The sequence below is a fragment of the Poecilia latipinna genome, unplaced genomic scaffold, assembly GCF_001443285.1.
Source record: "Poecilia latipinna isolate Pla-1442-1.1 unplaced genomic scaffold, P_latipinna-1.0 Scaffold57, whole genome shotgun sequence".
Taxonomy (NCBI): Eukaryota; Metazoa; Chordata; class Actinopteri; order Cyprinodontiformes; family Poeciliidae; genus Poecilia; species Poecilia latipinna.
In genome coordinates this window covers 985,967-1,008,295 of record NW_015112673.1, presented here as the reverse complement: position 1 = coordinate 1,008,295, position 22,329 = coordinate 985,967, and the positions used below count along the sequence as shown (strand labels likewise).

Sequence of the window (22,329 nt, the reverse complement as noted above, 5' to 3'; positions counted from 1 at the left end):
GTGTTAAATGTATGGACTATAAAGTAGCTCATTTTGAGAGATTGTTTCGTCCAGCCATCTATCCATTAAGAGGGTCTGATGCCTATCTCCACGGTCAGGAAGAAAACTTGAAGTGTACAGCCTGCACTTTTAATATGACATTCTCTTTATGTGCGTCACGACCGCCTTTTGTTGAGGTCTGCACCATTTATACACTGATGCACGCCATGGCTACACCGCCAAGCAGCCGGCGGCTGTGCCGAGAAAACAAATGGAACGCACCCGGTAGTTGTCGGCCGAGTTGAAAAAAAAAACCTTCAAATCAACGTCATGACATCACCAGCAGCTATTTCTGGTTTTAACCCAGGTTTTAGTTCCCCAAGATTTCTAAGATGTCTTAACATTTCTGTTAATTTTAAAGTTGATAGAAATTATAAATATGAACTTAGCTATATTATATATTTGGAGAAAGAGCTTATAAATTAGCACATTTCCTTGTTCCGGTGACGTCTTTGTCCTGACCTTACGTTATTGGTCGTCTCTGTTGTTTCAGACTTTTCCCGCGCTGCTCTCATTAAGCTGAGCTATCGCCAGTAAGAGTTAAGAGGTTTATATTTAAAATAAACTCCAAACTTTAGGCAAAATGCCGTCCTCAGACTACGATCCGGCGTGTTTGCCGGACTTATTGCCGCTGTACTATCGCCGCCTGTTCCCCTTCGCTCAGTATTACCGCTGGCTGAACTACGGGGGAGGTAAGGGTCCTCAAACGGGCCGGGGAAGGGAGCAGAAACCCGGGTTAGGGAGCTGGAGGGATCCGAGTGATGTGTGGATGATCTAGCTGGATGTGATTTCTGCAGAAAATGCGTTCCTCTGTTCGCCATTGAAGTGCTCAATACGATAATCAACATTTTAAAAAATCGGATAGCTTTTAGCTTTACATTTTTGATCTTTTGACATTTTTTAACTTATATGTAAGAAATTACTTGTGATTTTACGTGACATTGGCATAAAAAACTTAATAAAACTGATAATATTTGTTAATAACATTGTTACATTTTAAGCATAAAGCCTATTTGGCTAATACGTTTTAAATAAAATATTATTTTGGGTTTATTTTTAAGACCTAGTTAGGTTGTTTAATAGAAAAAAAATTAGCAGAGGCAAATGTTTTTAGGGACTTTTCTTGCCTGGCTCAAGAAAAGCCAGGCAAGCTTTTCTTGCCTGGCTTTTCTTGCAAGAGAAACAGGAATAATCCAAATATTTAAATATATTTAGAGACAAAGAAGGTTTTTCATCTGAAATGCAAAATGTGTTTATTTTTGTATAGTTTTGGCTTGCTCTTTCAGAAAATAGTTATTTTTATAGTCTGTATTCTCCAGTGTGGTTAATCCATTAGTAAGTTAGTTGACGACTATTTGCATAAACAATTAATAATAATTAATCTGATTAATCATTTCGAGACCAGAGGAGATTAAAGCAACTGCACAAATGTGTTTTATAGCAATCGAGTCAATTTTATATAGACCCCTGTTGAAATGTGTCGTTTGTTTTGTTTGCCTACTTTCCCTGACTCTTACGTTTCTTACATCCTCAGTGCAGAAGAACTACTTCCAGAACCGGGAGTTCTCCTTCACGCTCAAAGACGACATCTACGTGCGCTACCAGTCGTTCAGCTCACAGAGCGAGCTGGAGAAGGAAATGCAGAAAATGAACCCGTACAAGATTGATATCGGAGCGGTGTACAGTCACAGGGTAAACCTTTCCGGTCTGATGCGTGCCTCTCTGGGTCATGTGTTGTTGCACATGTTTAAAGATAAGTTCCTGTTTGTCGTCCGCAGCCTAATCAACACAACACGGTGAAGTCAGGCAGCTTCCAGGCTCTGGAGAAAGAGCTGGTGTTTGATATCGATATGACGGATTACGATGATGTTCGAACCTGCTGCAGGTAAAACAAATTATTTCACTTTTTTTTTTTTAAGGATCTTTGCACATGTTCAGAAATATACTCTCTATCAATAACATTTTAAAAACTTGATTTCAGTGCTGCAGATATTTGCTCCAAGTGCTGGACGCTGATGACCATCGCCATCCGTATTTTGGACAGATCTCTTCGCCGTATGCTGCGGATTTATTTTAAGAGGTTTTCTTTTATTGATTTTCTTCACAATCACTTGAGTTTATTTAGTTTTTTTTTTTTCTCTCTGCAGAGGACTTTGGTTTCCACCACTTGCTGTGGGTGTATTCAGGCAGAAGAGGAGTTCATTGCTGGGTGTGTGACGAAGCTGCCCGGAAGCTCTCTGCAGCCGCACGGTCCGCTGTGGCAGAATATCTCAGCCTGATTAAGGTAAAACAGTTTCACTTCTCTTTTAATATAAATGTATTCATAAAAGGTAGTATGAATAAGACATAAACAATAATAGGAATCTGTAAGCAAGTCATAAGGATGTCAGCACTTTGAATGTTCGCTTTGCAGGATTCATTTGCAAAAATTTGAAAACTGGATTTTAAGGCGTGAATAAAGATTAAAAAAAATAGATTATGGAACAATATTTGTATTTTAAGACTTCATTCTCTGTGTAAAAGGATTTGGTTATCTAAATGTTGTCTTTTCTGAAATCCACCCATCAATCCGTCTGTATGCATCTATTTACCCGTTTGTTGGTCGATCCATTTGGCTACTGTGTTTAATCTTTAATCGATCCATCATTCTTTCCATCCATGGATAACTTAGGATGTTTTTGTCTTAAAAGTTAAACAAATTGACCTGAAAACTGTGTAGAAACCATCCATTTTTGCACACATCTCATTAAAGGAAACGTGTGTGCCATTTACCAGTTGTTTTTCAATTACGCATTTTTGTTTGAATTAGTTAAAAACACGTTTTGGATGACTATAACTTCGACAGTTGGGTTCCATCCCTAATTAGGAAGCTGACTTCTAGGACGATCATGAAGCTTTCTAAAATGATTTCTGTTCTTATCCAATATCGAGACTTTGGTGACAAGAAATACATTTTGACTTTTAATTTCTGTTTCACAGGGTGGTGAAGAGACGGTCAAGAAAGTGGTGCTGACAGATCCAATTCATCCTTTCATCAGGTAAAGGGATTCGACATTTGTCTCTAAATTGACTGTCTTGTTTTTATCATTATTTGGTTATTTGGCTTTATGTGTTTAACAATTTGAATTTATAATCTTAACAGAGAGTCTTTAACGGTGGTGAAGCGCTACTTTCCACAATACGCATTACAGGATCAGAACATACTGGGACGCAAGGAGTCTGAAGAGAAAGTCCTGGCTCTCGTACCAGAAGATATCCTTTACATTTTTAGTGTGCATAGAGCTGCACTTTAATTTTACGTGTTCATTACCATAATCGAATGGGCTTTTCCAATGATGCCCATGGTAAATCATTAAACCTTTATTTGTCAGGTATCTTGAAATTAGAAAAAAATGTGATAACGATTTGACCTTAACATAACTGGTTACATGTTAAAAAAGAATTACAGGAGATATTTCAGGAGGAGAGGAACCCAGAGAGACGCTGGCGTCACATTGAAGCCCAAGCCAAAAAGAAACAGGTTGGTTGTTATGGTTGTCTTACGCAAAGACTTTTTCCAGAAAAGCTCGAAAATCTGTAAATTTGATTCATCTAAATAATTTTTTTATTTTTATTTTTTATACCAAGTAAATATGTCTTTTGAACCCTTCAAATTAACCTTACTGTGAAAAGATGTCTGTTATGAATGCGAAGGTTAGAACCTCTTGAATAGCACTACATGAGTTGGATCCATCCAGACATTATCTTGCTAGTTAAAGGAGTCACTAGTAAGATCCCGGTACCATAGACATTCAGGGGTCCAGTGGCGTCCATGTCTCCATGACTCAGAGGTATTTCGGCAGCAAAAGTGGGAAATGAATACGATTAACCAGGTTGTAAGAATGTTTTGCTGAAGAAGGGCTTCAAAAACACTAAACATATTTTATTTTGTACTTTTAAAAAACGATCCAGCTGTTCTGGATTTAGACTTTCTTCATAATACTTTTTTTTTTATTTTTTTTATTTTGCTTGTAAATTGGTTTTGTCTGATAATCGTTCCTCCTCCAGACCACTGCCAAAAAGCGGCAGTACTTTGAAAAGGAGATCATGCTGCAGTACTGCTACCCTCGACTGGACGTCAACGTCAGTAAAGGCGTGAACCATTTACTGAAAAGCCCTTTCAGTGTTCATCCCAAAACAGGTGAGCATGAACCCTCACTAACTGTTTTCACCAGGAAATGTTTTTCTAACTTCACCTCTTCGCTTGTCCAGGGCGCATCTCCGTTCCCATAGATCTTAAAGACGTGGAGAAGTTTGATCCTTTTGCTGTGCCCACAATTAGGTGAGTAAATAAAAATTGTTTTGATGTACTATTTTGTGTGCTGTACGTGTAACTTTTATGGATTTATTTATTTTTCAGTCTGATCTGTGAGGAGCTGGATCGACCCAAGGCAGATGAGGACGAAGCAAAGTCAGAGGACGCGAAGGAGAAGGAAAACGAACAAGACTCAGCAGAGAAGAGGAAAATCAGAGGTGACAAAGGGGGGCGAAATACATCAGAAATAAATTCATATGAAATTGTCACAAAATGGGTCGTCCTCTTTGCAGTATTCAACTGGCTTAGTTGCTCAGATCTTCTGCCTGGTTCGATGCTGTAATTGAAGTAAATTTTGTCTGTCCTCTCCTTACAGATTACAAGAGAACCAGTTTGGCAAAGTATGTGAAGTACTTTGATCAGTTTCTGGCTGAAATGGCTGATTCATGGAAAGGAAAACTTCTCAGACAGAGTGGTGAGTTTAACACTGGTGACATTTTTAACAACTTTATGCTTGATTTGTTTTTATGTTTTCTTATTTTCTTCCTTTAGATCTTCAGAAAGAGTTTTGAACAGGCTCCTCAATCTGAAATCACACTTTCTGCCCTAGTGCTCAATGTAACTGAGGAGCCATGCTTATGGTTCAGCTTGTGGAGATATCATATTTTTGGACAATACCATCTGATCACACCAGTTTTGATGCTGTTTTATTCAGTCATGTTATATCTGTGTTTTAAACCACCAAATAAAGCTGACTTTATCACAGAAATTTCTTGTCAAAAGGCAGCAAATTGCTGCTATGCAGTGAAATTAAATTCATATGTTGTTGTAAACCTTGTTTGAAGTTTTTTCCCCTCTTATTTTGATTGTTGCACTCACCTTTTGTGTAATATTTCCAGCATTAATGTATTTGATGAGCTACAAATGTGCTCAAATGATCAAAACATGATGAGCTGCAGAAAACTGCCTGTAAATCTAAATGATCTCAAATGTTTTTAAATGGCATCCAAATCCATTAGGACTTGGAATAAATATTTACTCAAGTGTAGCACTACAATATATTTTTACTCAAGTACAAGTAAAGAGTAACTTTTCAAGAAATGACTCTACCCTACTCAAGGTAGAGGGTAAAAAAGTATTTGGTGAAAGGGAGATTTACAAGTGAGCAACTGATAACATTCGGTGTAATATTTAAAAATGTCAGATAAAATTAAAGTTAAATTCTGGTATTTCAAGGAATAAAAAAAATACAAAAGCTTTTTCAAATCACTTTTTTTCAACATAACACTTATGAAACAAATACATTAGGTAAAATATATTGTCCTTACTGTATATCTTTGATCTCAAATTGGCACAACAGGCTCATAAAAAAAACAACAAAAAAAAGCTTGTGTAACAAACTTTTAATTTTACCACTAGTAAAATAAGAGTAGCAACACTTTCTAAAATAATAATGAAATAATAAACATTTGTTTTACCATACGAAAAAACATCATTGACATGATTGTTATTCTGAGATCGCTGTTAATTTAGCTGACCCGGATGCGGAAGCGATTTCTCCAACGGATATTACATTGAATCTGAGGTCAGGCGTTCTCTTTCACAGCCATCTTGGAAATAGCGTCCTGAGTTGGTGAGTTCTCCGTTAACAATCCGTCTGCATCCCCTTGTTTTCCACTCATTTCTGTCTTTGCGGTAGGTTTGGTGTGTTTGATTAAAGTTTGACCATTAAGCCGTTACAAGTATTACTCTTTAAGAGTTCTCGGTTTAACGAGAATCTGCCTCAGTTAGCGCTGATTGCCGGTTCAAAATGGGGGAGCATGATGTAAAACACACTGTTAGCAGTTTGTCAGGGCCGCAGTTACTTGTTTATCTCGAGATATTAATTTTCATATTAATGACAACCACCTGGATTGCTATAAACATGACTAATAGGAGGGAAAATGCTAATATACAGTTATTAGCAGCTATCTTCTTTCGGTTGAGGCTAACGGGCAATTAGCCGAAGCTAGTGTTGCTTAATGCATTACAAACGGTTCGCAAAGCTAAAGTTTGGGCTCTGTTACCTGTCCAGCCGATCTCCGCAGTTCTGTGTTTAGATTTTTATGTGTCGACAGAGGCAGTATTTGGTTTCAGATTACTGAAAAACAACTTAAAGCATGTGTTTTTATTTTCCCTACCAGCGACCATGCCTGGCGAAGCAACAGAAACGGTCCCAGTCACCGAGCAGGAGATGCAGCAGCCTCAAGCGGAGACTGGTTTGTACAGCCTGACTTCTCAGTTTTGCACGCTGCTGTTCTGCATTTTTGTAAAGTGGGGTGTTGGATCTTAAAGAAGTTATACATCTATCAGCGAGTGGCTTCTGCTTGGATGTGATTTGAATCGAGAATTGTGTTTGGGTACGTTTTCGGTTTAGGGAATGGACTCTGCAGGATAAGGTGTTGATATAAAAGCTGACAGCATTCATGTGATCTGAGATTGGTGACAGTATGTGTCCGTTTTAGGATTCGGAGTAAAGCGTAATCCAGGACCCCTCTTTCATTCACTCAAACTCACAATAGAGTGTTATTACAAGGACTGGCTAACTGGATTTGGCACTCAATGCATGTTGAGTCATGTTTGTGTTTCTGCACAGAATGACTAACATTGAGGTACATCGTTGTAACACTGCTTGTTAAAACAATCTGGTGTGTGGATTTGATGTTTTGGTAGATTTAGGTTGCCTATGCATTTTGATTAGTTAAAGCTGTGACTTTAAAATGTTGTAGTTTAGAATAGGCTTTTTGACAAAAATCAAAGTTTTCTTTATTGTCAATATGTGCTAGACATCTGAGAAATCAAAATTGCTTTCTTGCCATCTCCTGTTAAAACTAATCACTTAAAAACATATAACAATAAATAAGAACGGAAACAGGAACGTATGTGTGATATTACAACTGCAACACTTTCATATAGAATATGGTTGTTTAAAAAAACATCCATTTATACAGACTTTATCAAGACACGCTGCCACACCTTACCCACAATACATAGCAGGTATGCCTACAATACTGTCTAAAGGTGCTAATGAACTTGAAATATAATAAAATTCCTCTTAAAGCTCTGAAAGGGAACCAAGAGTACAAAATAAATAGGACTCAAAGAAGTTGAGCTCCTAACAAAGAGCTACAGTTAAGTCTTTTTAAGATCATTTTAAGGCAACGACATTCTAACATGTGAATAAAATCAGTTTGTTTTTAGTCTAAGAATCATTTTAAAGTGTGTTCAGCGATGAGGTTACTACAACCCTTAATTTAAGGTGCCTTCTGTGCGACTCTGTTTTGATCTTTACATAATTTTTTTTTTTTTTCAATCATTCATCAAGGTTGCAGAGCAGCTCTTCTATTTAGTGGTTGTTTCCAAACATTTATATTAAATAACTAGACGTGGGATATTGTCACTGGAAGAAAAGTGGTAAGAATTAAAAGGTCTTATTGTAAGATGAAATGTATTTAATAGTGACTGTATAGAATTTATCACAGTAATAAGTGTGATATTTGTTAGTTTTTCTAAACCTCCTAAAAATAAAACATGTCTTCACTGTTGTCACATTTAAACACTGCATGGAGTTTGGGACACCGTCACTCTTCATCAAAGTCATTTCTTCACCCTTTAGTTTTCCCAAAACCAAACAATTTCATGTTTTTTTATTCATATCTTTTCACTTGTGGAAAACATTTTCCCTTTATTTGCTTCTGTGAAGTCTGAAGTCTTACCTCTTGTACCTCCTGTCATCTCTGTTGCTCTTCCTTCATTAGCTCCTGGAGTTTTCAACTCTCCTCTTCCTCCCACAATGAGTAAAAATCCTCCAGCTTCAGCTATATCTGCTCAGGAAGTAGGGCTGGCAGAAGAAACACAAACTCATGCTTTCTGTGATCAAGCCAACTGTGTAGCTGCAAATCAAGAAGTGAGCAGCTTTCAAGCCTCAGCTGTCCCAGAGCAAGAGCTGATTGCTGTCTCAGCAGAGGCTTCAGCTGGTCCGGCAGCTCATGAAGAATGTGGCCCTCCTACTGAGGCCCCTTTGGCTTCCTTGGTTACTGTTGAAGCCCAACAAAGTGATTGCTTTGTTGCAGTTGAAAAATTATCCACACAAGATATCGAACCAGTTTCTGATGATGCAAAGGCATTTGGAGAAGATGTTGGTCCTGGACATGAAGATGGGAGGATTACTTCACCCAAGACCTCATTTGATGGTCAAGCTGATGAGGATAAAATGTATCCCAATGTGGTTCTTGAGAATGATATTTGTGACATGAACACACCTCCTATCCTTCTATCAAAGTCTTTTCAGACCAAGGGGACTAATAAGTATGAAGCCACTCATCAACCCTCAGGTTGGTTTATCCTCCATAAAAACCAAACCCATGTCCCTTTTTTTCTTTTTTTACATGCAGTTTGAGATTATTTTGCACAACAGGACGACATCATTGGCTACTCATTGTCAGTTTTTGTTGATATAGATTCTTTATAGGACCAATCAAGTTTTCAACTTAACTGTAAAACGATTAACAGGAGACATAGTGACTTTAAAATGTCACTTATTAACCAAGGATTAATAAGTATTAAACCAGGGCATAAGTTTGGTGTAAGTTAATTTCTCAAATATGGCATAAATATTAAATGTATTTGTTGAGTTTGGAAATAAACTATTCATTGCATTTAAAAGAGCAAAACTTTATTTGTTACAATGCTGAAATATATTGTGTCCAAAAAAAAAGCATTGGTGTTACTTTAATAGAGGAAAGCTATCATTAGCTTACTTCCTCTATTGATAAATCAACAATATTTACAAGGAGTTAAATCAGCTCTGTGTGGCGTAAGTTGGTTCTCATTCTTTGTAGATGTAAAGCTTTTCATCCAACGGTAATTGTAAGAACTGGTTTAATTGTCTGTCTGGTGTTGAGGTCTCATTAAAAAAGCCATACCAGAAGCAGCAGGAAATGATCAGTCTGAGATCTTTTATCATGGAAGTCATTGAGGTTTTAAGAAGTTAAGGTTTGTCAAGACCGCAAGCACAAATTAACAAATTCTCTGATATTCTGAGTTTTATTGTAGATTCTTATGCTTGATTTGTACATCCCAAAAGTACAGTGGCAGGCTAATGGCATTTTATTTTCTTTTTCTGTCATAATTTAGTCAAGAATATAATAAAGTGGGATTGTAAACACATTTGCACTACTAGAATAAGTTACTTGATATTTCAAAATCGCTATGAGTACTTTTAGATGCAAATCTTTGTGTGGAATTTTTCATTGGATGTGCAGTATTTTATGGGAATTCTGTATTAGTTATGCAAATTTCTTTCTCCCAAACTATTTTCTAATGTAATGCAGACGGAAGGTTTCTGTGTGGAAATATGCAGTTTGTGTTTTGTGGTGCTGGCTTGTATTAAAGTTATGGAAGATGTACTGAGGTTTTGTTTTTTTCTAACGTAAGCCCGAGAGTGCTTTTTGATTTGTGAGTGTTCAACCCGCATGCCTATGTCTTGAGCTATTGGGATACAAATTTAAAATGATCTCTTTCCTGTTCAGCTCCGCCTCCTGCCCCAGCTTCTACCCAGCAACCTCAGGTAGCTTCTGGCCCCGCAAAGGCCAAAGGCAAAGATGCCAAGAGTGGACAGGGTTCTTCTGCCCCAAAGGCTGTACCTGGCAGAAGAAAACGTTCCTCTATGTCTGCCTCTTCCTCCTCACCCACTTCACCTAAATCTACTCCCTCCTCTACTCCTCGGTCACCCGTGGTGTCACCTTTGGCATCACCTTTAGCATCACCTTTAGCTTCCTCAGCCAGTAGCTCCCCTGCCAATCGTTCTGCCCCAAAAGTGGTTAAGGCTGGCAAACAAGGAAAGGCTAAGAAAGGAGAGGCATTTGAGCCTGCTCCTGTCCAGGTAGACCACAAAGTCCCAGAGGTAAAGGAAAAGTCAGAGGAACCTAACTTGAAGAAATCTATGACTACTGAAGCTAAAGTTGTCCCAGTTGAGACAAAATCTCAGCCACCCCCTGCATTTAAAGTCACCCCAAAGCCTGCTGTTGCAGCACCAATTTCATTCTCTGATACTCTTGCTTCAAGCCCACCAAAATCTGGTGATAAGGTTGCTTCCGCAAAACCTGTATTGTTTATGGTCGATGATGAGCTTCCTCCACTTATCCCACCTGAGAAGCTTGGTAAAATGCAAGTCTCTGCACCTCCTGTTGCCAAAGAGAGTGCAAAAGCTGCTTTGTCTCCTTCTGAGCCTAGACCTAAAGGGGTTACTTCTGCTCCTCCAGAGGAGAGTAAAGCCAAGATGGGTACTGAACCCAAACCTTTGCCTGTCGAAGCTCCTAAGGCAGCTGCCCAAGTGAAAACTGTAACTCAGGAGGTCATTAAGCCTTCTCCTACAGATTCCAAGGCTAAATCTGCTGCTGGCAAGACTGGCCAAGACAAAACTGCTGCTGCTGTGAAGCCAGCAGATGAGACCAAATTGAACTCTAACACAGGTCCTAAACAGGTTGAGAATATTAGGGCCTCACCTCCTAAAGTTACCAAGCCAAATGCTGGTGTAAAGTCAACCCCTTCTGAGGTTACCAAACAAGCACCCGAAAAGGGTGTTGTGATAGTTAATAAGGCTCAGTCGGTTGACATGAAGGCAACAGCTGCTGAGGCCCCCAAACAAGCCAAACCAATAGCTGCTGAGGCACCTAAAGCAGATTCTGAGACTCCTAAACTGGCCAAACCAACCGAGGAACCCAAGAAGGCCAAAGCCACCTCCACCGAGGCACCTAGACCAGCCCTGGAAGTGGCCAAGCAGGCGGTCACCGAGACACCCAAACAGGCTAAGCAGGCAGCCCCAGAGGCGTCCAAACAGGCTAAGCAGGCAGCCCCAGAGGCGTCCAAGCAGGCTAAGCAGGCGTCCCCCGAGGCACCCAAACAGGCTAAGCAGGCGTCCCCCGAGGCGCCCAAACAGGCTAAGCAGGCGTCCCCCGAGGCAGCCAAGCAGGCAAAGCAGGCGTCCCCCGAGGCAGCCAAGCAGGCAAAGCAGTTGGCTTCAGACCCCTATAAAACAGCTGAGGCTTGTCCATTGGCCAAAGCAACAGCCCCTGACGGTGCAGGCCAAACCAAGCAAGTCAAACCAACTGCTGCTGAAGCACCTAAACCAGCTCCTGAGAGTCCTAAAACAGCAAAACCGAAGGCTGATGAGTCACCTAAACAAGCCAAGCAAACTACTGAAGTCCCCTCAAAACCTGCTCCAGTTGAGCCTATTGTTCCGCCCCCTGCCACACGTAAACTTACTTTTGCCGAAGCAGTGGCAAAACCTGCACCTGTCAAGCCTGAAGCTGATAAAATCAGCACTGCTCCCTCTAATCATGTCATATCATCTAAACCTGTCGAAACCCCAGCCAAGATGGAATCTGTGATCAAGGACGACAATGGTATCTGTTCTTTGTCATTTTTGTGTTGTCTGTTTCCCCATGTTCTGGAAACTTCTAAGATTTTTGGATAGGGTCATTCACCTTCACAGATATCTAGTGTGGGAAGTTTACATTAACTTGGGTTGACAGTGTCAGCAGTTTTCTTTTTGTTGGCAGTTTTGGCAGTTTATCATTGTGTTCATTGTTTGTTTTGGCTTTTTGTTAGTGTTGTATTGGGTACAGAGTTTACCTGTTGGCGCATTAAACATGGGTTTGGCTTGTAACTAAAGTGTTCAGATTGTTTGGTGCAGAATCTATTTATCTGTGGCTCTTTTGTAGCAAAGTTCAGACCCACTGACAATGTTTGCTTTTGTGTGTGTGTGTTTTACAGCTTATTTCTAAAACAGTTTGAAGGTGTACCCTATAAATAAATGTACCTTTGGTTTCTGTAGGATCTGGCACAGAGTCGGACAGTGATGACTCAGTTCCTGAGCTGGAAGAACAGGACTCTGCACAGACACAGACACAACAAGCTCAGGTAATGATTAAAGTTCAGTCCAGCATATTTATTTGTCAACAACATCCTGCCCTGATGAAGCATGACTTCTCTTGACTTCTCTTCTTCAATGATGATTAACATAGTGACTTTCGTTCTTCTGAGCTTACTGAAGCCACATCTATGTTCTGAGAAGATTTGTTTTTCATGCTAAAAATTTATTAATCTCCTCTTAATTTCCATGCTATCCTAATCCATAAAATTTCTATTTCTTATAGCTTGCAGCAGCTGCTGAAATAGACGAAGAGCCTGTAAGCAAAGCCAAACAGAGCCGCAGTGAAAAGAAGGCACGAAAGGTAATGATCACGTCTTCCTTGTTGTACAAACGCAGACGGCTTCTTCTGGATTTCCGCCACATTTGCAACACTATTCCACATGATTGCAGGCGATGTCAAAGCTTGGACTCAGGCAGGTAACAGGGGTCACCAGGGTCACCATTCGCAAATCAAAGAACATCTTGTTCGTCATCACCAAACCAGACGTCTACAAGAGCCCTGCGTCAGATACATACATCGTCTTCGGTGAAGCTAAGGTAACCGGCCAGCCAGCATCAGTGTGCCCAACATGAACCAAACCACTTTATAATAATCACTATTTTTTATTAACCTACAGACCAATTTTGTTTTATCATCCAAAGAAGCTAATTATTTAAAACTGATTTTTTTTTTGTCTTATTGCATACACTACATAATGTGCAAAGATTTGCACTTGAAGTATGAATTTTATAAATTGTGTGCTCAATTTAGCATGACAAAACTATAGTAAAAAGAAAACCTTCATGATTTACCAATAGAAAAGCCAAAGTATTTAACATCAAATCAAAAATAGTCCTCACTTATATGCTTGTATCAAAGCATCAACTTAATATGCATTAAAGGAGGCTGAAACTCACTGTTGTACATATGTTTTTAGTTTTTATTGGGTTCAAATTATTTATTTGGACATTGATTAAAATTGATTTAGTCAGAGTCTACATATGAAGAAATGTGTAAACATTTCCATAAACAAATTTTCAGGTGATAATATAACAACTATTTTAAGTTCGGTATGCATTTTCCATCTATAAAATAAAAAGTAAATAAAATTTTTCATATCTCTTTAGAAGCTACTCCATTAGCGCTTCTGCTGCTGCAGTTCACAGAACCTGACAGCAGCCACTGCTTACTTCTGACTATTACAGCATTGCTCATTTGGTAGTTGGACACTTTATATGCCATTTTTGTTTTGGAGAACAAAACAAACACGGAAGATAAGAAATTGGGCAAATAAGGATGCTCTCAAAAAGATGGACTAAAAATATCAGTACCGACAGCTCCATCATAGAAATCATTGATTATGTTGACGAATGACAGCAGCCCTGCTATTTATAAATGCCTCTAATGGTGTCATATTGATAGTGAATCTATTGAAGCCTACTCATGTAACAATCTTTTTTTTTTTTTTTTCTCTCTTTTCATCTGTGCCACAGATTGAAGATCTTTCGCAGCAAGCCCAGCTGGCTGCAGCAGAAAAGTTCAAGGTACAGGGAGAAGCTACAGCAAAGATCCAGGACAACACGCAGACGCCCACAGTACAGGAGGAAAGCGAAGAGGAAGAGGTAAGATGTCGTTATTCTCTAGTGGTAAATTAATGCTGCTTTACGGTAAAGAAAATATGGGAGGGAAAAACATAACATTACTGCAATTTTATATGTAGGTTGATGAGACCGGAGTCGAGGTGAAAGACATCGAACTCGTCATGTCACAAGCCAACGTGTCGCGGGCAAAGGCTGTACGCGCCCTGAAAAACAACAACAACGACATTGTCAACGCTATTATGGTGAGAATTCAAAACTTTTATTGGTGAAAATTGATTTAGTCAGCAATATGTGACTCTTCAGTGATGATTTAACACAGTGACTTTCGTTCTTCTGACTCTACTGAAGCCAACATTTCTGTCCTGAGAAGAGAGAAGCTCTCTCTTCTCACTGTTTAACAGTGTTTTGAGCTCGAACTGACCTTTTGTTTTTTGTTGCTTTGCAGGAGTTGACGATGTAACGGGATCCTGTCAACAAAGAGTTGACGAAAGGTTGCTGATTAAATCTGAGCTCATTTATACAATTTATACCAAGATGGAAATAAAGTTGTGGCTTGATGAAATTAAAATCTGGCATTTATTGAGACTCTTGGGGAAATGAGGGGAATTTCACCTGATTCAGTGTTAAAATAAAGACTTATAGTACTTTTGTTTTTTCCACTGGTGAAGTATTTGTCCTTGTACAATGATGAAGTCCAAATTAGTTGTAATAAAGGCTTTAAAAGTACATTTTTCAGAGTGATGAGCAGGAAGAGTTGCCGCTGTAACATTACACCACCCTCCAGATGAGGAGAATATCGTGTCCTTTGCTGTTTTATTCACCTCTGTCTGTATTTGGCTTATTTATTTACACCTCAAAGACTAAATGAGTTTTTAATGTCCTGATATGTAAAACAATAGAATTAAAACTTGGTGTACTCACATTTTTACCTTGTATTTGCGCTTGTGGATAATTTAAGATTACATAATAAAGGCAGAATTGTGTAGTTCCCATCACATGACTTAATGCTATTTCTGACAGCCTGTGCTTTACCCAGACCAGCTTTTAGAAATGAAGATCATAAAAGTGAGGAATTAAAGCTGATGGTCTCCTCTGCCCCCCCACCCCCAACTCAAAGTAACCACAGCGACACTGACATTGCAGTTAAAACTTTATTATATTCACTAATGTATTAGCAACCACTATTATCAATTAAGAATGGAATCAAAACAAAATTTAACAAGATTTGCTAAGGGAACTTTGGATGAATATTCAAATTCATAACAGGTTTAACTATTAAATGTCAACTTCTCTATTAGATATTAAAAACAAGGTTTTACCCAAGAAGGAGGCAGATATGAAGAGGTCTACAATTCTCTTCACAATATCTTATTTTATTTATTTTATATAATCCACAGGAGTTTTATTAACCTATCAGAGGCTTACAAAGCCATGACAACACTCTTGGTTTGGTAAATTTTAAGCATAGTAATATCAGTGTTTATCAGCTAATGACTTGATAGAAAAGAATAACTAAAACTCTAGAGAACTGGATTTTAAGTTTTTTTTTATGTGTTTGACTGCTATTCCTATATATATATATATATATATAGTATTTTTTTACATGATCTAATACAAATAGCTTTCATGTCATAAAACTAATTTAAAGCTGCAAGTGTTACATGACTTTTTTTAAGACACAATTTCATTAATAATTAAAGGAAATGTCATTTTAAAGAACCAGCGATCTTTATTTCTATTTTTAGTCTTTAAAATAAATTATTCAAAATCAATAAATGCTAGAGCTCCAAAAGTCGAAAACTTGCAAGCAAAAACTCAGAAGTTTTGAGATCAATCTAATTTAAAAAGTCGAAAATGTTCGACTTTACAAACTCGGACAATTTTTCATACGTTTTTTTCTATAGAATTTCTTAAACTTTTTCCCCCAAACCTTTTGATTTTGCAAAATTTAGACTTTTAGAGCTTAGAAATAATAAAAAATCCAGAACATTTCTTAGGTTTTTCTCGCAAAGTTTCAACTTTGGAGTTCATACGTTTTTTCTTAAACATTTCTTGGATTAACGTCAGTGCCCTGATTTCTCTCTCTCTCTGTCTGCAATGCACGTCGTTATACGTGTGAAATAGTTTTGTTGTGCGAAAAATAAAAGTCACGTTAAATTAATAGAAGTGATCATTCAAAATCAAATACCTTATTGATCCCAAATAGAAATTAAATGTTGTTTAAAATCGTATTACTTCATTTTGCACCCATTTATTTTTCCTGTCCGTAAATCTGTATTTCACTGAAAGCACAGTGACACGCCCCGCCTCTCACATCACTCGCGGCTGTGGCTGAAAGCTCTAGAAACATCTACTTCGCTTCCGACTGCGTTAGATCTGCTATTCTCATTCCAGTGTACGTGTAGTCCACAAGCTAGCGGCGTTTGCCCGGGTCGTGTGTGAGCAACGGTTTCTTATAAAAAAAAAACAACAAAAAAAAACAGCATTGTCATTTTTCTTCTAAGACTGGTTTATCTTCTGGAAAGAAGCCCACTTCACGCCGAGAAATGTAAGTTGTGGAGAATGAACGGGAGGAGGCAGCGTGTGGAAAGTGCGGTGGCTTTGGTGTCGCTGTCCTCATAACATGCTTTTGCAAAGGCGGGAGGTTTGGCCCTGCTTATATGTACTGAGAGCTTGTTGACGTTAACCTGACTTTAACCTGACGTAAAAAAACAGCAGTGTCCGGTTACAATAATATCCAGGAAGGAATAACGGGAAGTTGGCTATTTTTTGCGGGCTCTGCGGGGGCACCGCATGGTTTCAGTGAGGACAGTAGCCTTGTCAGCATAGCTAGAATATGCTCATCGAGACCTCTGGAAGGCTCAGTCATTAGATTAGCACCAGGGCTGTGGAAGTAGTCAGGATGTTACAGCTGAACAGAAAACCTGATGGATTTTAACAGCAAATCCAAGCCTTTAATTGCTACTTTATTTTTAAGAGAGAGCAGTTAAGAGATGCGCAGAAACTTAAAGCTACTAGCGAATCTTAGCTGAGTAATTAACCAAACTCTATTTAGAAATGGTTTGCCTCCTATCGAATTACCTTTCATTGTATAATTTTCCTTTTTAGTTTTAATTGGAAAAAGGAAAAATTATCCCTCTTAACAGAAGGGCCCATGTGCACGTGCTTCTGATGACATCACACCAGGCAGCTCTGGTGTTTTTTGTGTTTTTAAAAACAATTCCTTGTTAATATGCGTTTACTTGTATTCAGAATAAAACAGATGGAGCCCCGTGTGAATTAACACACGCATTTCAGATAAAACACACAGAACCAGTTTGTCGAGCAACAGGATGGACTAGTACAGAAAGATTGATATCTCTGGGATTGAGATCATTTAGCTGATTTTGAGTAGAGTTGTACTACATGACAATGTCCGAGTCCCAGTGATTCTTTCAACATCATTCCAATGTCAACTCGAAATAAACAAAACATAAATAAAAAATATTCACCAGTCAGAGTAGTTGGTTAAAAAGGTGTTAAGACTGCCTACCCTACTAAAATAGGTAATACAGACATTTCAAGTATGTATTACCTATTCACAGTCTTTAATAACCATTTTTAGAAAATACATAGATGGGTTAATTATTTAATAGAATGTGTAAATGAGGCTGGACCAGACCATTCAGAAACATGAACGATAAAAACATAAAATCAGTCTGATCAGATGGGTCAGTGGAGTAATGCCAATTCTGCTGTCCTAAGTAAACGTTTCCCTTTTGTTGAAATACCAGTCTTTCCATAGTAGTCAGTAACTTAATGAATTAATAATTTAGTAAGCCTAACATATCAGGCTTGAGGATGAACAAATGCTTTACTTTTGTCAGTGAAGAGTGTAACGTGAGGCTCTGTGGCAACCTGACACAAGGTCTTGTTGAAGGCCATCTGTTCTTGCAGACATCGGTAGCAAAAACATTTGGTGTGTGTTGACAAAGGTAGTCTGTAGTTACCTCTGCTGTGCGATTAAAAAGCTCTAGATTTAAAAATGAGAAGTTTAATGAGATTAGACTCCCACAACTGTGTTGTTAAACATTTCCCGATTGAGTATTTGTCATTACAGCTGCACATTAACACATATTTTGGTTTTCTCCCAGCTGAAGCTCAGTAAAAAATTTTATTTTTTTTTTGTAAGAGATGTGATTTAGATGCAGAAAAACCACTGATGTGACTACTTGGTCCTAATATAAATGATGGCCAGCCCTTCAATAGAGTGAAATATGGTGTTGTAATTAAATCTGTGCACCGTAATTAACCAAAACTTGATTTATGGCACTTACCATGATTGGTTTCATCTGAAATGGCAGATTCCTTGAGTAGGCTTTTCCTGGCTGATGCCAATTTCCAGTTTTATTTAATTTTTTGACCTGCAGGTTGCCGATTTTCTTAGGGTTTTTTTTTCCGGGTCTGTAACACTCAAGAGAAATGTTCTGCAGGTCTTTTGGTAGAAGTTGTGGTTTTGAAATCAAAGAGAATTAAGGCATTGCAACACTATCTGTGTTGATGTAACAAAGCATATGTCGTTTGATGCTTTAATTGAAAATGGTGGAAGTTGTTACAAATCAGTTTTTATTTTAGTATTTAGCCGGTTATTTAACAGCCCGAGTCAATTCAGATAACTGATTAGTGCATCTTTGCCTCTTGCTTCTCATTGAATAGTTATAAGAAGTCTTAACCTTCTGTATGTGTATTCTTATTCTTTCAGGATTCCAGCACTTACTAAGTGGTACGACAGGAGGGATTTTGTTTGTGTAGAGTTCTGTGTGGCCGACAGCAAAGATGTCAAAGTTAACTTTGATAAAACAAAGCTCGGATTCAGGTATGTGACCATATAGTTGGGTGTATAGCAATATTATTGTTAAATTCATGCACAAAGCTAAAATTTAACACTTTATCCTTGCAAATTTCTCCCACAGCTGTGTTGGACCTGATGATGATATATTCGAGAACAAAATAGATCTTTATCTTGATATTGATGAAAATGTAAGTTACAGCTTTATTCAATAAATAGACACAGCGCTGAAAAGTTTCATGAAAAGTTTTTTTTTTCCTTTCTCTCTTCGATTCTCTTGATGCAGGACTCCAAACATAAACGCACAGATCGTTCAGTCTTGTGCTTTCTACAAAAAGCAGAAGTGGGAATGACATGGCCAAGACTAACAAAAGAGAAGACTAGGGTTAGTCAAGTGTGCATGAAACGTTGAGAATAAAGCAGGTTCATTCTTACGGAAAAACCTGAGCACTGGTGATTTTCAACTTGCTGAAATTTCTGTACAGTTATCAACCTGAAATTCATAATACCATTACAGCAGTTACTATATAAAAAAATTCCTGTCTGAGGATAAGATTGGTTTGAGATGTTGAATAAAAGAAACATCGATTTTATTACTTATATATTTATATGCATCTTTTTAAACAGGCTTAGGGCAAAGATAATAATCCTGGTCTTATTTGTTCACAGTTGTGTTGGCTCTGTGTCGACTTCAACAACTGGAAGGACTGGGATGATGACTCGGATGAGGAGCTGACCAACTTTGATCAACTCTCAAATGTAAGCGCTTTGAGATTACTGCTATTGAGTTGGAACATAAAAGAAAATTCCTCTATTTGGGCTTGTGGGTGCCTTCATATGAATTAGTCCCATTAAGTTGATTTTTTTTTAGCAATTCAGTTTGAATAATAAAACTCTTTCACAGTCTTATATTAAACACCTCAAATGTTGACCTTCAATTTTGATGACATACAGTACAAACCTGTTATTAAACAAATGCATTTCAGCATGGCTGCGTTTTTGGTTATACTTGGTATATACAAATATACTTGGTATATTTTTCTTGCAAACAATTGTACCAGAAATACTGATCTTGGTGTTATGACAGTATTAAGTTAGCTTTTAAGTTGGTAGCATTAGCTTGTTTGAACAAAAATTAAAAAATGAATGTAATATTGACTTTATTGTTGCAGATGATGGACAACATGAAAAGAGAGGATGATGGTAATGATGATTATACAGATGATGTAAGACTTTATGAATTTTTATTTTACTTTTTATGCTTTATTAGGTTTTCAATCTTTGGTGTAAATAAACTTGCTTATCAAAACTCTAACTCAATAAACCTGTGCAATCTGAGTATTTTTGTTGTATTTCTTCAGGTCCAGTAACAGCAAGATTTTCAGACTTTATTTCCTTTTTCTCATTTTCACATAAAATATCTAGATTTCTTTAAAAAAAAGTAGTTACGGAAAACATTTTCCTTTCATAATCGTACCGATTACGTATACCTATCAAAGCACCAATCCTAAAGATGACATTTGAACCAATATTTTTGTATGACTGGAATTTAAAAAATGCTTATTCAAGGGGGTGGTAGCAAGATTGAAGACATAGTCTGCCATCTGGAAGCATAAAGAAGAGAAATGCTGAGCTTTACCATTAATGAAGATGAATTTATGGCTCCATTTCAACACTTACCAACTTAGCTGCATTATTTAACCATCTTTTCTCCTAAAAAGCAACTAGTGACAAATCTAGAAGTATTTTTTTCTGTTATGGACATTTTTGTTGAGTAAATCTGACACTGTATGGCAACCCCTCCCACTGTGCCATTTGCTTAAGCTAACAGTCAAGTTTATGTCTTTAACCTGATCTTTCCATTTTTGTTTGTCTTTAAACTGTAGGAGGACACTTTTGATAGCGACGACGATGGTAAGTATTCATGAGTATTTCTACAGAGCGGTGATTTTCTTTGCATGGATTCAGCGACACCTATTTTTCACTTTCAGAAATGCCGGACTTGGAGTAAAGCGTTGTAAAGAAGATGGAAGAACGGAGGATGAGGGAGAAATCTTAACAAATGTAAATCTTGAAACTGAAGACGGTGACAAACAACTGTTCATATGAGTCGGTAGCCATATTTAAATCCATAGCCTCAGCTCCAAACTCTTTGACCAGACAGTCTACCTGAGATTAATTTGCATGGTATTGTACAGAGCAGCTATCTCCATGTCCATTTGCTGTACTGCACCTTTTTTGGGGTACCTTGTTTTAATGTTAAATATTACAACTAAGCACACATTTTATTTGTTGGGGAAAAACTGCATAGTTGTACCTAACTGAGCAATACATGTTAAAAATTGCAGTTTTTCAAATGAGTTGCTTGAAAATGATTGGACTCCCCCTGTTGGCTATGTTGTGATTTTATAGGTAGTCAGTCAGTGTAGTGTATCTCATGATTTAAGAATTAGATGCATTGACTGATTGGGTCCTCTAAAGACTTCCATGTGCTGTAATTTAGTTATCCAGGAAGCCTGTATCTGCAGCTTACATGTCCCTCTTCCACCTGTTAAATGTCTGTAAACCTGGATCAATCTGAAACAATTGCAGGATGATTTGCTTTTCTCCAGTTGTCAACTGAAACCAAGCAACAGCAACTTGGTTTCCATTAATTGGATGGATTTATTTAAAGCTCCTCTCTTACTCTGTCATCTAGCTTTCACATATATCTGAGAAGAGGCAGCTGTTAAAATTGGTTAAGCCTCAGAATTATGCGGTTTGTTGCTCTTCTACAGTTTTTTTTAACCTATACTCTCTCATGGTTTTGGACATTGTTGGAACTATAATAAGTAATGACCAAATCATATTTGCACTGCTGAAAATGTAACGAGAAGCAAGTACTATTCAATTACAGTGAAAATGTTTTTGTTTTTTACTGTCTACATCTTTCTAATAAACAGTTTAAGAATCGATGTCTTTCTTTTTCAGTTTTAGGTTTTGACTTTACACAAGACATTTGATCTAATTATTTTTGCCAGATGTAAAACCAATTTCTAGCTATGAAATAAAATCTCAGATTATGTTGGGACCTTTTTTTAATTAATTTAAAAAAAAAACTTAAGTTGTCAACGAAAGCCCTTTTTCTCTGTAAGTCGGATGCATTATAACCACAAATGTTAATGTATTTCATTGGGATATTACGATGGAGAAAAAAGGTTGTGGAGTGATAAAAAAGATAACTTGTTTACCATTTTGAAAAATTTCCCAAAAGGTCTGGGAAACAACTTTTTTTAATTTATGGATTTATAACATTAAATGGTATTTGTAGAATGGCTCAAATGGCTGGTTGTGAATACGGAAAAGCAGTGGGTCAGCTGAACTGTACAGATTCATTGAAGAATCTCCAGTCTAAATCCAGACATATTCAACTGAAAATATGTTCAGAGATGCTTTCTATACACCTCTATCTACCTTTAAAGTTAGATTTAAATTTTAAAACCAAATGACAACCTCAATGCTATAAGTACACCTGACCAAATTTGTACTTTGAGAACATTTGGGTAGCACATGTAGGTTCATGTGCACAATAAAATATTTTAGGAACGCAAATCTAGACCAACTTTATTAAAT

At 37.6% G+C, this 22,329-nt stretch overlaps 3 protein-coding genes across 7 annotated transcripts; all 3 read left to right on the top strand.

Annotated features, from left to right (window-relative positions):
• Positions 1–314: 314 nt before the first annotated feature.
• On the top strand, positions 315–5,166 carry prim1 (DNA primase subunit 1). The gene is made up of 13 exons (XM_015055127.1): positions 315–731; positions 1,574–1,731; positions 1,818–1,924; positions 2,021–2,094; positions 2,187–2,323; positions 3,019–3,077; positions 3,182–3,291; positions 3,468–3,559; positions 4,087–4,219; positions 4,291–4,360; positions 4,439–4,551; positions 4,710–4,808; positions 4,886–5,166. The coding sequence occupies exons 1-13, from the start codon at positions 623–625 to the stop codon at positions 4,903–4,905; spliced, it is 1,281 nt and encodes a 426-aa protein (XP_014910613.1). The 5' UTR covers positions 315–622; the 3' UTR covers positions 4,906–5,166.
• A 690-nt stretch (positions 5,167–5,856) lies between these two features.
• Positions 5,857–14,817, top strand: naca (nascent polypeptide associated complex subunit alpha). Of its 4 annotated transcripts, none has more exons than XM_015055093.1 (9): positions 5,857–5,966; positions 6,517–6,591; positions 9,904–11,778; positions 12,210–12,295; positions 12,532–12,609; positions 12,699–12,845; positions 13,782–13,910; positions 14,009–14,131; positions 14,335–14,817. In XM_015055093.1, the coding sequence occupies exons 2-9, from the start codon at positions 6,522–6,524 to the stop codon at positions 14,347–14,349; spliced, it is 2,523 nt and encodes an 840-aa protein (XP_014910579.1). In that variant the 5' UTR covers positions 5,857–5,966; positions 6,517–6,521; the 3' UTR covers positions 14,350–14,817. The 4 variants fall into 4 exon arrangements, with proteins under 4 accessions (XP_014910579.1, XP_014910595.1, XP_014910585.1 ...); XM_015055099.1 differs by having other exon boundaries at positions 5,942–6,028; XM_015055109.1 differs by lacking the exon at positions 9,904–11,778 and having other exon boundaries at positions 5,860–5,966.
• Positions 14,818–16,196: 1,379 nt separating this feature from the next.
• On the top strand, positions 16,197–21,671 carry ptges3b (prostaglandin E synthase 3b (cytosolic)). Of its 2 annotated transcripts, XM_015055141.1 has the most exons (8): positions 16,200–16,437; positions 18,631–18,744; positions 18,842–18,908; positions 19,004–19,102; positions 19,387–19,476; positions 19,890–19,943; positions 20,604–20,631; positions 20,709–21,671. In XM_015055141.1, coding segments are annotated over exons 1-8 (474 nt in total). In that variant the 5' UTR covers positions 16,200–16,435; the 3' UTR covers positions 20,729–21,671. The 2 variants fall into 2 exon arrangements, with proteins under 2 accessions (XP_014910634.1, XP_014910627.1); XM_015055148.1 differs by lacking the exon at positions 19,890–19,943 and having other exon boundaries at positions 16,197–16,437.
• The last annotated feature ends 658 nt before the right edge of the window (positions 21,672–22,329 follow it).